General features: G+C 37.4%; 1 protein-coding gene and 1 long non-coding RNA gene across 6 annotated transcripts in view; both read right to left on the bottom strand.

Moving 5' to 3' along the window:
* The window catches only part of AEBP2 (AE binding protein 2), a 59,127-nt gene that overhangs the window by 3,810 nt on the left and 42,492 nt on the right, over positions 1-12,825 (bottom strand). The window contains exons 7-9 of one of the 5 annotated variants that reach the window (XM_036455671.2): positions 9,919-10,032; positions 4,895-4,921; positions 2,821-4,376 (exon numbers count right to left, since the gene is read on the bottom strand). In XM_036455671.2, coding sequence (XP_036311564.1) covers positions 4,331-4,376; positions 4,895-4,921; positions 9,919-10,032 — 187 coding nt within the window. In that variant the 3' untranslated portion in view covers positions 2,821-4,330. Of the gene's footprint in view, positions 1-2,820; positions 4,377-4,894; positions 4,922-9,918; positions 10,033-12,825 lie in introns of those variants that run through there. The other 4 variants (XM_036455669.2, XM_045587816.1, XM_045587815.1 and 1 more) reach the window with 4 other exon arrangements.
* On the bottom strand, positions 289-1,471 carry LOC118728808. Its single transcript, XR_004991009.2, has 2 exons — positions 1,122-1,471; positions 289-551 (listed from the first exon to the last, which is right to left on the bottom strand). It is a non-coding gene; the product is annotated as an uncharacterized LOC118728808 (long non-coding RNA).

Genomic DNA, 12,825 nt, shown 5'->3' with positions numbered 1-12,825 from the left:
TTCCCATTTTTATATTTTATTCAAGTATCTAGCTTTTGTTAACTATATTAAAATTTCAAATAGCAAAAAATAAAAGATGACTTAATTGTTGCAAATTATATCCTTTTAAAAGTATTTAAAGTATTCAAGTGTAAATGAAAAAAATAATCTTACAGACAGCACTTTACTGATATTCAAAGAGAATAAACCAAATCTTAAAATACACATTTAGAGTTCATTACTCCCCATCTTAATTTCCTTTCATCTGAAACTCAGAAGCAATGTGTGTCCACTTTTGGTAAGATTTATATATGAAAAAGTTATTTTTAAAAAATAAACAATTTTAAATTTTACAGTATTTTCCACTTCCAAGATTCTTTCAGATAGAGCATTATGTGCCTTGTGGTTTAAACAAGACCTAAAATTTCCTTTAGTCCTACTCAGTAAAACAAAACACACAAAAACAAAGGTGAAATATTAATAACTATTGAGAAATCCAATGTGAAAGTATAAACAAAATACCAAAAAAAAAAGCAAAATATACCATTTGTTGCAATTACCTAAAATGGCCACTTTTATTTATTTATTTTTTTCATTTTTTCTATTTTTTTTTTAAATCAATCTTTATTGTTCATATTATTACACAGGTTCCTCGTTTCTTCCCCCCTCCACCAGGTTCCCACCCCACCCTCTGCCCCCTCATCCTCATCCATTGGTGCACAGTTTATGTTCAGTCTCTTCCTCCCTCCCTTTCCCCGATAGTAAATCCCTTTTCAGATAGCAAATCTGTTACTTAGCATTTTCTCATATCAATAATACCTCCACATGCCCAATGATACACTTCACACAAAAGACATTTCCAAATAGGACAACCAGCCTCATCCAGGCCCCACCCAAGGCACTCACAGATCAACACCCCAGCACTATACTAACTCAACACATCCAGATATAAGCCTTCATCACTTGATTCAGCAGACCCTCAAGTTCCCGCAAAAGTTTCCAGCCATGTCTGAGAGGCAGCCGTGGGGCAGGGGCAGGTGAGGAGCGAGCTGTTTTGGGCCAGGCTGCTCCGGGCCTGGCCTCTGTTGCTCTGGTTCGTTCCACAACCAGCTGCTCCGTGTCTGGTCACTGAAAATGGCCACTTTTAAAGTATACTAAGCAGCTTGCACTGAAATGTAAAGTACTGGTTCGTTTTACCAAGATTAAAACTATTAGTATATTAAAATATAGGCTCTGTGGACTAGGTTTATTTTTCCAAAATTTTTATCATTTGAACCAGGAACTGGCAGTTTTTCCTTAAAAGGTCAGAGAGTAAATATTTTAGGTCTGCAGGCCAGATGGTCTCATTGCTCAACTCTGCCACTACAGGAGGAAAGCAAGTGGCAGACACCTCATTAATGAATGAGTGTGCCTGTGACTGCAGTTTGACCACTCTGGGCTAAACAATGGATTTTGAATAAGACTAATTATATTTCAGGTACCAAATTATAAATACTAGAGGCCGGTGCACAAAATTCGAGCACGGGGGTGTGTCCCCCTCAGCCCAGCATGCAACCTCTCCAATCTGGGACCCCTCAAAGGATGTCTGACTGCCCGTTTAGGCTCGATCCAACGGGCAGTTGGATATCACTCTCATAATCCAGGACTGCTCACCTGCCTGCCCTTCTGATTGCCCCTAACCACGTCTGCCTGCCAGCCTGATCACCCCCTAGCCACTCCCTGCCAGCCTGATTGATGCCTAACTGCTCCCCGCCAGCCTGTTTGCCCCTAAATGCCTTCCCCTGCAGGCTTGGTCAACCCTAACTGCTGCCTCCTACAGGCTTGGTCATCCCCAACTGCCACACCCCTGCAGGTCTGATCATCCCTAACTGCCCTTCCCTGCAGGCCTGGGTCCCCCACAACTGTCCTTCCCTGCAGGCCCAGTCGCCCCCAATTTCCCTCCTCTGCCTGCCTGGTCACCCCTAACTGCCTTCCCTTGCAGCTTGATCGCCCCCAACTGCCCTAATTTGCAGGCCTGTCCCTCTCAACTGCCCTCCCCTGCTGGCCATCTTGTGGCGGCCCTCTTCTGTCCACATCTTGTGGCAGTCATCTTGTGTTGGAGTGATGGTCAATTTGCATATTACTCTTTTATTAGATAGCATCATATATGGAAGTTAAGTACAATATAGATAGATGTCATTAACAAAAATTAAAATGTTCAGAAGTAGGCCCTAGTCAAGTGGCTCAGTTGGTTGGAGTGTCATCCCATGCACCAAAAAGGTTGTGGGCTTGATTCATGGATGTTTCTCTCCCCCTCACTCCCTTCCCCCTTCCTCACTCTCTAAACATCAATAAAAGCATATCCTCAAGGGAAAAGATCAACCAAAGGACTTGTATAAGCCTAACCAGTGATCATGGACAACAGGAGAGTGGGAGCATACATGGGAAAGGGGTTTTCGATGGGAATAGGATGATGAGGACAATTATGTGATAGCATAACAAATTTTAAAAAATAAAAAAATGAAAAATAAATAAAAGCATATCCTCGGGTGAGGATTAAAAAGAAAATGTTCACATTTACTTGCCAATCACAATTGATGGTAATATTGTTTACGTACAAATTAAATACACTTTAATTCATTTTCATTTCATATTTTTTGGTGTTAATAGAATCAGACCAAACTTAGATAAACAACAAAGTACCATGAGTGAGTACTTGGAGGCTAATCAATAACCATGAAATGTGGTTTTGAATTTCCATAAAATGAGAAACTTTGATTTACTGGATCCCTAAAGAAAATATTAGATGTATATTGTAGATGTTTTAAAATTTAATTGAATTATTACAATTTTGAAGCTAAATGTGATTTGCTTTTGTTTTATTAGAAAAAATACTCAGCAAGGTCTACAATCATTGGTCAATTAAGAATGACTTACAAGAACATGAGGCAATAAAATAAAACATACAGGTACAAACTATATATCTGAAACACTTCTATTTGGCAATTTTTTAACAAACCAAAATTTTAAAAGAACAAAGAAGATTGCAGATTACTTCCAGATACAGAATAAAGCAATTAATGAAGTGCTTAAGCAAAGAAATAAAAAACGGTAAGAAAACACACTGCTTTTCTTTTCTTTTTAAAAATAAAATCACATTTGCTACAGATCATATGGATAATACCCTTATTAAACAACCATTCCAGAATGTCTTATAGTACCAGTGCTTTTATTTGCACTTCATTTCATTTTATATGACTCATTTCATGTATATAGCTCTTTACCCCATTGTTTACGAATAAAGTCCCCATAACTTTTATTTTAAAATATTTTAAAGTAAAGGAGATATGACTTATGTATCATGAAACTTTCCCATTTTGGAACCAAAGGCTTAGTTCTATATTTTTGTCTATTCTTTAAAAATTTAGTGTAAAAACTGCTGGTTTTTATATCATTGTAGTAAAGTGAAAACTCCTCAATCAGAAGTATTTTCTGCAGTTTGACTGCATATAACCACATACTTTACAATATGTCCTTCCAACAGTAAGGAAATGATTGATTTCACAGTCACTGTCAGAAATGAGTGCCATAATTCTATTATGGGTATAGGTCCTCCCTCAAAGACTTTCTGGAAGGATGTTCAATGTGTTTTGTTCTTAAAGATATTAACAGTAGTACATAGTCCCTTTAAGTCTGCAAAAGACATTTATTGTTAAAGAAGGTGCTTTATTAACAATTCCTCTGGCAGCACTAGTGAATTACAATATCCTTCAATATTATTTCTACCAATAATATATACATTTAACTTTCATGCCTCTAGAAAAACATCTACAGTACATTTCATAATATAAAAATATATTACAAATCTGCTGAATTATTTACAAGCAATGTTCTATTATCTCTATGCAACATTTGTTTGATACAATACTAACAAGTTACACATATTTCCATTTCTGTAAGTTAAAAAAAAAATCCATATGGCTTCTTGCTTAACAAAGCAAGAAAATGATTTTATTCTCTTTTTCAAAACCAACTTTGGTGCATAAAGGATTCAGTTTGACAACACTTAAAAAAAAATACAATTTTTCTTATGTTAAGAAAAAACTAATTAACCAAATGCTTTCCTCAGGGGGAAAAAAAATTAGAGGTTTATGTAGGTTAAAATGAAAATAAAGGATTATTAAAATATTTGAAATAAAGGTTTTTCAAAAACCGTTAACAGATTAGTTATATAGGTAAATATTAACATACTGTACTCCATGAGAAAACCCTAGTCCTGAAAAGGGAGCCACCAGACATACGGCAACACTCTTTAACAGAAATGTGCAGCCCTAATTCGAAAGACGAATATTTAGTTGATTGCAAATGTCGTTCACTGTTTGCTTAAATACAAATTGAACACTTTTCTTATCAGAGTTCTGCAAAAGAACACAAATGGCAACCAATCACATCTATTTATAATTGATAATTTGCATTGCCTATTATGTCCTAATATGACTTCAAATCAATAGACACTGTCAAGATAAATATCCTTACAGTGCTTTTGGTATTTGTATGAGCACACACTGGAACTGTTTTTCTTTCCAATATAAACTACTGCAATCACTAAAGGGGGGAAAAAAGCAGCTTAAAGCAGAAAGCATGCAAAGCCTTTAAGAAGCTGTTCCACTAAGTTGCCAAAAGAGTGTTTGCTCAGTCTCCCACAGTACCATTCCATGAAAATGTGGACATACAGTAATATATTAATATATTCCACAGAAGAGCCTACTTCATTCACAGAATGTTTACACTAAGCATAAATATTATTCTAAATATTGGATTAAAAAAGAGGAAGGGGGTTGAGTCTAATGTGCAACTTTTACTAAACCCATTGTCAGTGACTAAGACTGCAGGTGTCCCCGCTTGTTTGCTTTTTATGTATTTATTTATTTTTTACCTCTTCAACCTCTTCTGCGGCATTGTTCTAGAAAGAGAAAAAAGGAATATTCTTTTAATTCAACTATATCAAAAACACATTAAGTAATTCAAGAGACATTAAAAATATTTATAAAATATAGGCAATGTGATGATCATTAATCATCATTAAAATTTACTTCCAAAGCATTCACACATAATGAATGCAAATTTAGTTACATAGTCTATAGCCTTTTAATTAATCCTTTTTATGTAGCCTGCTAGTGTTATTTCTAAAAAAAAATCTCATGTCTAATACATACATTTTAACCAACTAGTACTATGGAAACTAATGTTTAAAATCTCAAACAGGTTCCTTTTAGTCTTTAAGATATTTTTAGGTTTGCTATGCTTTCATTTTGAAATGTGCATAAACAAATTATTTCTCATAAATCTAGTTAGAATAACTGCTTTTCCCCCTTTTACTTAATTTCACAAGTTTTCCATACCAAAATCCAAAACACTGTTAATGCTACACCGCAATAAATTTATTACTTTGAACCACTTTAGGGTAAACAATTCTAACTTTCAAAATAGCAGGAATATGACAGTTCAGACTCAAAATTAAATGTTAAGATTAAGGTAGTTTAAAAATGAAATCAGTAAGTACTATAGAATTACGAGAATATGCAATTCCTATGCATTTATAACATCATTGGTTCTGAGTGTGAATGATTTTTTTAAGTCATTTTCACTATAATATCTAAATTGCTTCCTATAGTGCACAAGAATGGGGGTGGGGAAAGCTGGTTCTGAGAGAAAGGAAACCCTTAGAGAGGGGGAAGTAGAAGGCGGGACAGAAACACTAAAGTTAGTCTTTATCATATAATTAAGATTCCTGCTCTTTTGTCAACACTCTGCCTAAGAGAGTTTACAACCAGTTGTAATAGCAGGGTGGCTCTCCAAAAATATCACTCTTTTAGAATGCTAATTTTAATTACTCCCTTCAAAAAGTAAGCAGAAATAACTTAAATTGGGTAACAGTAAATAAACAATACTGAATTATTTCTTAAACTAGAGGCCCAGTGCATGAAATTCATGCTGGGAGTGGGGGTGGGGCAAGGGGGAATGGGAGTCCCCTCGGCCCAGCCTGCACCCTCTCCAATCTGGGACCCCTCGGAAGATGTCCGACACCTGGTTTAGGATCAGGCCTAAACCAGCAGTCAGTCAAACATCCCTTTCACAGTCCAGGATAGCTGGCTCCTAACCACTCACCTGCCTGCCTGCCTGCCTGCCTGCCTGCCCGCCCGCCCCTAACTGCTGCTCGGTCCTCTCCCGCCCCCACTCCAGGCTGATCACCTCTCTCTGCCTGCTAGGATGATTGCCCTTAAGTGCCACCCCGGCCACCCGCAAAGGCCCCTGCCTGCCGATGTGGTCACTCCCAACTCCCCGCCTCCACACTGGCATGGTTGCCCCAAATGGCCCCCCACCAACTGGCCTGGTCACCCCTTACTGCTCCCTTCTGCTGACCTGGTCTCCCCTCACTGCCCCCATCTGCCAGCCTGGTCTCCCCCAATTGTCCCCCCTGCCTAGTCGCCCCTCACTGATCCCCCTGCTGGCCTGACAACCCCCTCCCCCTTTACAACTGTTCCCCTACCTTGGTGGCCTCGTCACCCCTAACTGACCTCCCCTGCTGGCCTGATTGCCCACAACTACCTTCCCCTGCTGGCCATCTTGTGGCGGCCATCTTTGACCACATGGGGGAAGCCATCTTGTGCAAGTGTGTGAGGGTCAATTTGCATATTACCTCTTTATTATATAGGATTATTAGTATAGATAGTGACTTTTCTGTATTTTCTGTGGTGGATTTACCTCAATCTTCTTCCTTGAGATATTTCATTTTTCTTTATATCATTTAATTTCTTGACAACCCAGATTGGTCCACAAAAACAAGGTTTTACTGAACTTAGCACTTTCACCAAAAGATATTTTAAAATTTATTTTTGGAGTAGGAAAAACTGAGTCTCAGTGTTTCCACAGGGCAAGGCCCATTATGTTGGAATTTGATTCTCAGAAGATGTCTCAAATTATAGAAATCCTAATGCATTGACTAACATTCCAGAAAGCATTGTCATGGAATAACCAAACCTTCAAAGTGTTAATTACTTCAAAATCTGGCACAGACTCCTTCTGATAGCTAAAAATTTGGGATTATTCTAAATTTTTATATGTCCTCTTATTCTTATCCAATATATTCCTATTGTAAAATACTTGTTAAATTAAAATTTATTTTAAAAAATAGAAATTTTATTCATTAAAAGTGCCTTTAGCCAAGTCAGTGTGGCTCAGTGATTAAGCATCAACCTATGCCAGGACATCCTGGTTCGATTGCCATACTGGAGTTACAGGCTCAATCTCCAGTGTGTGTGTGTGTACACACATTCAGGAGGCAGCTGATTAATCATTCTCTCTCATTACTGGTTTCTATCTTTCTCCTTCTACCTCTCTGAAATCAATTAAAAATATATTTTTTAAAAAGTGACTATAAAGCATTTTCATCACTTTTTTTAAAAATATATTTTGATTTCTAAGAGAAAGGGAGAGGGAAGGAGAGACAGAAACATCAATGATGAGCCGAAACCGGTTTGGCTCAATGGATAGAGCATCAGCTTGGGGACTGAAGGGTCCCGGGTTCGATTCCAGTCAAGGGCATGTACCTTGGTTGCGGGCATATCCTAATAGGGGGTGTGCAAGAGGCAGCTGCTCGATGACTCTCTCTCATCGATGTTTCTAACTCTCTATCTCTCTCCCTTCCTCTCTGTAAAAAATCAATAAAATATATATTTTAAAAAAAAGAAAGAAAGAAAAAAGAAAAGAAACATCAATGATGAAAATCATTAAATGGCTGTCTCCTGCATGCCCCATTGGGGATTGAGCCCACAACCTCGGCATATGCCCTTGACCAGAATCGAACCTAGGACCTTTCAGTCCACAGGCCAATACTCTATTCACTGAGTCAAACCCGGCTAGGGCTCACCACTTTTGAAATTACCCGAGTGTATGTCATTCAGGTACAGGCAGTTTTGAATTCAGTCACATAATATCTGTGTAACTTTGGGCAAGGTATTTAACCTCGCGCTTCAGTTTTCTAATCTGTAAAACAGAGACAGTGACACCTATTTCAAAGGGCTGCTTTGTGAGTAAAGTATCGGGTCTAGTAATAATTAATGTCGTTTTTTAACATTCGTTTAAAATCTTGCTTGGCGTTGACTTGTATTGACATAACCTTCAAACACGTGGTATCTACAGAACGTGTGAAGTGCAATTAACAAGTTTTGCTTGAAAAAGTTTGTGATTGGTTTGGTTTTTGTTGCAAAACTAGGGCTAAGAAGATGGCGGATGAAGAGCATATTCGGCACTGCATGCTTTACGAGTTCCAATTAGGAAGAAAAGCAAGTGAGGCTAAAAAAAACATCTGTAGTGCTCTTGGTCAAGATGCAGTTAGCGCCAGAAAATGCCAGCGTTGGTTTGAGAAATTTCGCGAGGGAAATTTTTCGTTAGATGACAAGAGTGGTCGAGGCCGTGTGTCCAATTTTGATCAAGAAGCTCTTCAAGCTCTTTTGGTGCAAAATCCTCAAATTACCCAACAAGAGCTTGCGACAACTTTAAATTGTTCACAGAAAACAATTTCCAATCAATTGTGTGCACTTGGCAAAGTCCAAAAGTTTGGAAAATGGGTTCCTCATGAGTTGACCGACAACAACCGTAATCAAAGAGTCACAATTTGCAGTTCGCTCCTCTCTTGTCAAAACCGTTTGCCGTTTTTAGAGCAAATTGTTACCGGAGATGAAGAATGGGTGCTGTATGTTAATTTGAAAAGGCGGCCTCAATGGTTGGACAAAAATGAGGCTCCTCAGCCCACGCCAAAACCTGACTTGCATGCGAAAAAAGTGATGTTGTGTGTTTGGTGGAATTTTAAAGGAATTCTTCATTATGAACTTTTACCATCTAACCAAACCATTACAAGTGCAGTGTATAGTGCCCAATTGGAAAGGTTAGCCCAAGCTTTAAGAGAAAATGAACACACGCTGATTAATCGGAAGGGCGTAATTCTTCACCACGATAAGATAACGCAAGACCGCATACTGCAAGAATCACTGCTGAAAAACTGCGCCAGTTGGAATGGGAAGTTCTCCCTCAACCTGCATATTCTCCTGATACTGCCCCTTCCGATTACCATTTGTTTCGTTCTTTGCAAAACTTTCTTCTTGGGAAAAAATTTAATAATGAAGAATGCCTCAAAAATGCATTGACCGAATTTTTTGCATCAAAATCACAAGAATTTTACAACAGAGGGATTAAAATGCTTCCTGAGCGTTGGGCACAAGTAGTAGGAAACAACGGCAACTATATTGTTGATTAAATTTTGTTGTATTGTTTAAATAAATTTGATTTAAAAAAGTATTAGAAAACGACATTAATTATTACTAGACCTAATATATGTAAAACACTTAGCAAAATGACTCAGCACATAGTCAGAAATGTTGGGTCTCTTTTCCCCACCTCTAACCCACCCCATATTTCATAAGCACAGCACACTAAAACAAAGGTCAAATCAGAAAATTATTAGAAATGTAAACACTGGGAGCTATCTCTTAAAAACAAACAGTACTATATTATCTTTCTCAATACTGTAATTCAGGGGTCCTCAAACTTTTTAAAGTGGGGGCCAGATCACGGTCCCTCAGAGAGCTGGAGGGCCGGACTATATGAACTACTAATTCCTACTGTAACACCTCGGCTGCGCTCACTGCCCAAAAAACCTGGTGGGCCGGATCAGACTCCTCTGCGGGCCACATGTTGCCCGCAGGCCGTAGTTTGAAGACGCCTGCAGTGTAATTTATAAATCTTTGTGATGTAACTGCCATATATAAAACTAGAGAAAACAAGATTATGCTTGGTACTGAATTCAGTACTTAAAAAATAAATCCTAACCTTACACCCAATAATCAGTAAGATTTAAAAATTATAATTCAGAAAGTAACATTAAATTAACAATTAAATTACCTGTATATGTTTGGGTCCAAAAGCAAGGCAGTATCTTTGGGTAGCTTTGATAAATGAACTACTTTAGTTTTCAATTGATGTCGCTCACTTTCATTCACCCACACATCAGGCAGACTATAAATTAAAAAACAAGCCATACATAAAATAACATTAATTTTAAATTTACCCCTCTTTTACCTTCATATAAACCCAGCCATTTCTGCTAGTTTGACAGGGCTGCCTAGGTTAACAAGCTTCTCATAAGCCAAGTGAACTCAACAATCTAGGTAGTGAGATGAAGAGAAATAGCAAGGTAAAATTTTAGGCACAAATTTGGGATGCATTAGGAATTTTTGATGGCCAAGTCATATCAAACTTAGAATACACTGCCTGTCCTTTAGCTTGCTGAGTGAAATTCACATTTGAGATTGACATGATGGAAATTTGACACCGAGTTTCTTCATGAAGTAAGAAGTAAAAAAAACCACCAAATTCCACTTTTTAAAAAATTCCAAAATCAAAGAAATGTAATCCTATAAGGAAATTCAAATGAAAGCATTTTGATATTTGGATTGATCAATTTCCAGAACTGAGAATACAGACATTTAAACACGTATTTTAAAAGAAACTATAGGGTTGGCAAAAGCAGGTTTATAGTTGTTCATGTGAAAAATAATATAATATAAACCAACTTTTGCCCTACCCTGTGAATTTATGACCTTAATATATAAAAATAGCTCTTACAAATTAGTATGAAAGAGGTGAACATTCATTAGGGATCGAGGGACAGGGTAGACAAAGCACACTAACCATCAATTTACTACAGAAATACAAACAGTTTAAAAATTATCTTACTGCCCTAGCTGAAGGGTCCTGAGTTTGATTCTAGTCAAGAACCTCAGTTGCAGGCTGGCGCCCCAGCCCTGGTGCAGGAGGCAACCAACTGATGTGCCTCTCTCAAATCGATGTTTCTGTCTCTCCTCCTTCTTTCCACTCTTTCTAAAAATCAGTGGGAAAATACTCTCAGGTGAGAATTAACAAACAACAAATAAAAATGATTTTGCTTATAATCAAAAAAATGCAAAATGTAGGAATGTATTAGTGTTGATAATAAAGAGAAAAACATTTTCTAATGTAATAGATGGGATTAGAAATTGCTAAAAACTCAGGAGAGCAATACTCAGCAAAAACTAACATTTTGCATAGTTTATATATTAGTAGACTTTAGAATATCTTTTATTTAACAGTAAAGAAAAATTGGTAACTTCAATGTTCAGCAAAAAAACAGCTCATTAAATAATTTTACAGGGCCATGGATTTATTTTTTTAATAAATTTTTATTGATTTTTAGATAGAGATAAAGGAAGTGGGAGAGAAACAACAATCGACTGGCTGGCTTCCTACATGTACACTAGTGATCAAGCCTGAGCCCCAGACATATGCCCCAACCAGGAATTGAACTGGTGACCTCTTGGTGCACAGGACACCACTCAATCCACTGAGCCACACCAGCCGGGCTTCAGGACCATTTAACAATGTCTTACATCAGTCAGAGAAAGGCAAGTATCATATGATTTCACTCATGTGGAATCTAATTAACAAAATAAATTAACAAAACAGAAACAGACTGACAGCTGTCAGGAGGTGGGCTGCCAAGCTGGGTCAAAAAGGTGAAGAGATTAAGCAAAAACTAAAACATATACACAACACTCATAGATATAGACAACAGCATGGAAATTCCCAGGGGTGAGTGGGAGAGGGTATAAAGGGGATAAATGGTGATGTAAGGGGACTTGACTTGGGGTGGTGAACACATAATATAATATACATAGAGATGATGTACACTAGAATTGTACACCTGAAACCTACATAATTTTATTAACCAATGTCACCCCAATAAATTCAGTTTTTTAAAAATATTCCAAAAAATGCATTTTAAGTAGGAGTGGAATTAGTAGGATGATGAATGTATGCTTAAAGAATTGTATAGATTTAAATAAAAAATGGAGGCAAAGAGATTAACCAAAGAACTTATATGCATATATACATAACCCATATATGCGTAGTCCATGGACACAGACAATAGTGCAATGAAGGCTTGGGGGAGGGGAGAACTGGATGGAGAGGGTCCATAAGGAAAGAAAGAAGACATCTATAATAGTTTCAACAATAAAGATATTTTTTAAATTGTTACTTTTTAAATGCCCGACAGTTTAATTTCCATAAAACCTAAAAGGGAAAGAAGCTTAATAGTCACAAGACATATATATATATATATATATATATATATATATATATATTATTGATTTTTTTTTTACAGAGAGGAAGAGAGAGGGACAGAGAGTAGAAACATCGATGAGAGCACAACATCGATCAGCTGCCTCCTGCACATCCCCTACAGGGGATGTGCCCACAACCAAGGAACATGCCCTTGACCGGAATCAAACCTGGGACCCCTTCAGTCCACAGGCAGATGCTCTATCCCCTGAGCCAAACCAATTACGGGAAGAATTTTTTTTTAAAATAAATTATTCAAACAAAGGGCCAACTAAGGCTGCTTGCATACTACTTGAGAGTCACTGAAAATTCTAAAAATGACATCTAATTAAAAATATTTCACAGATTATCTCTCTAATCCTGACCTCAAAATATTTCATAGTTTATTTTCTATAATTGTTACATTTGAATTCAATATTAAGTAATTTTTGAGTATAAGAATTTTTAAAATATATTTTTATGAGTTCAAAGAGTAAGGGAGAGGGAGAGGGAGAGAGAGAGAGAATCATCAATGATGAGAGAGAATCATCAATGGGCTGCTTCTTGCACGCCCACAGTGGGGATTGAGCCCACACTCTGGGCATGTATCTGGAGCAGGAATGAACCATGTCCTCCTGGTTCATAGGTTAACGCTCAACCACTGAGCTACAC

Source organism: Pipistrellus kuhlii, unplaced genomic scaffold (assembly GCF_014108245.1).
Source record: "Pipistrellus kuhlii isolate mPipKuh1 unplaced genomic scaffold, mPipKuh1.p scaffold_m20_p_3, whole genome shotgun sequence".
Lineage (NCBI taxonomy): Eukaryota > Metazoa > Chordata > Mammalia > Chiroptera > Vespertilionidae > Pipistrellus > Pipistrellus kuhlii.
This window is presented reverse-complemented; position numbering and strand designations above follow the sequence as displayed.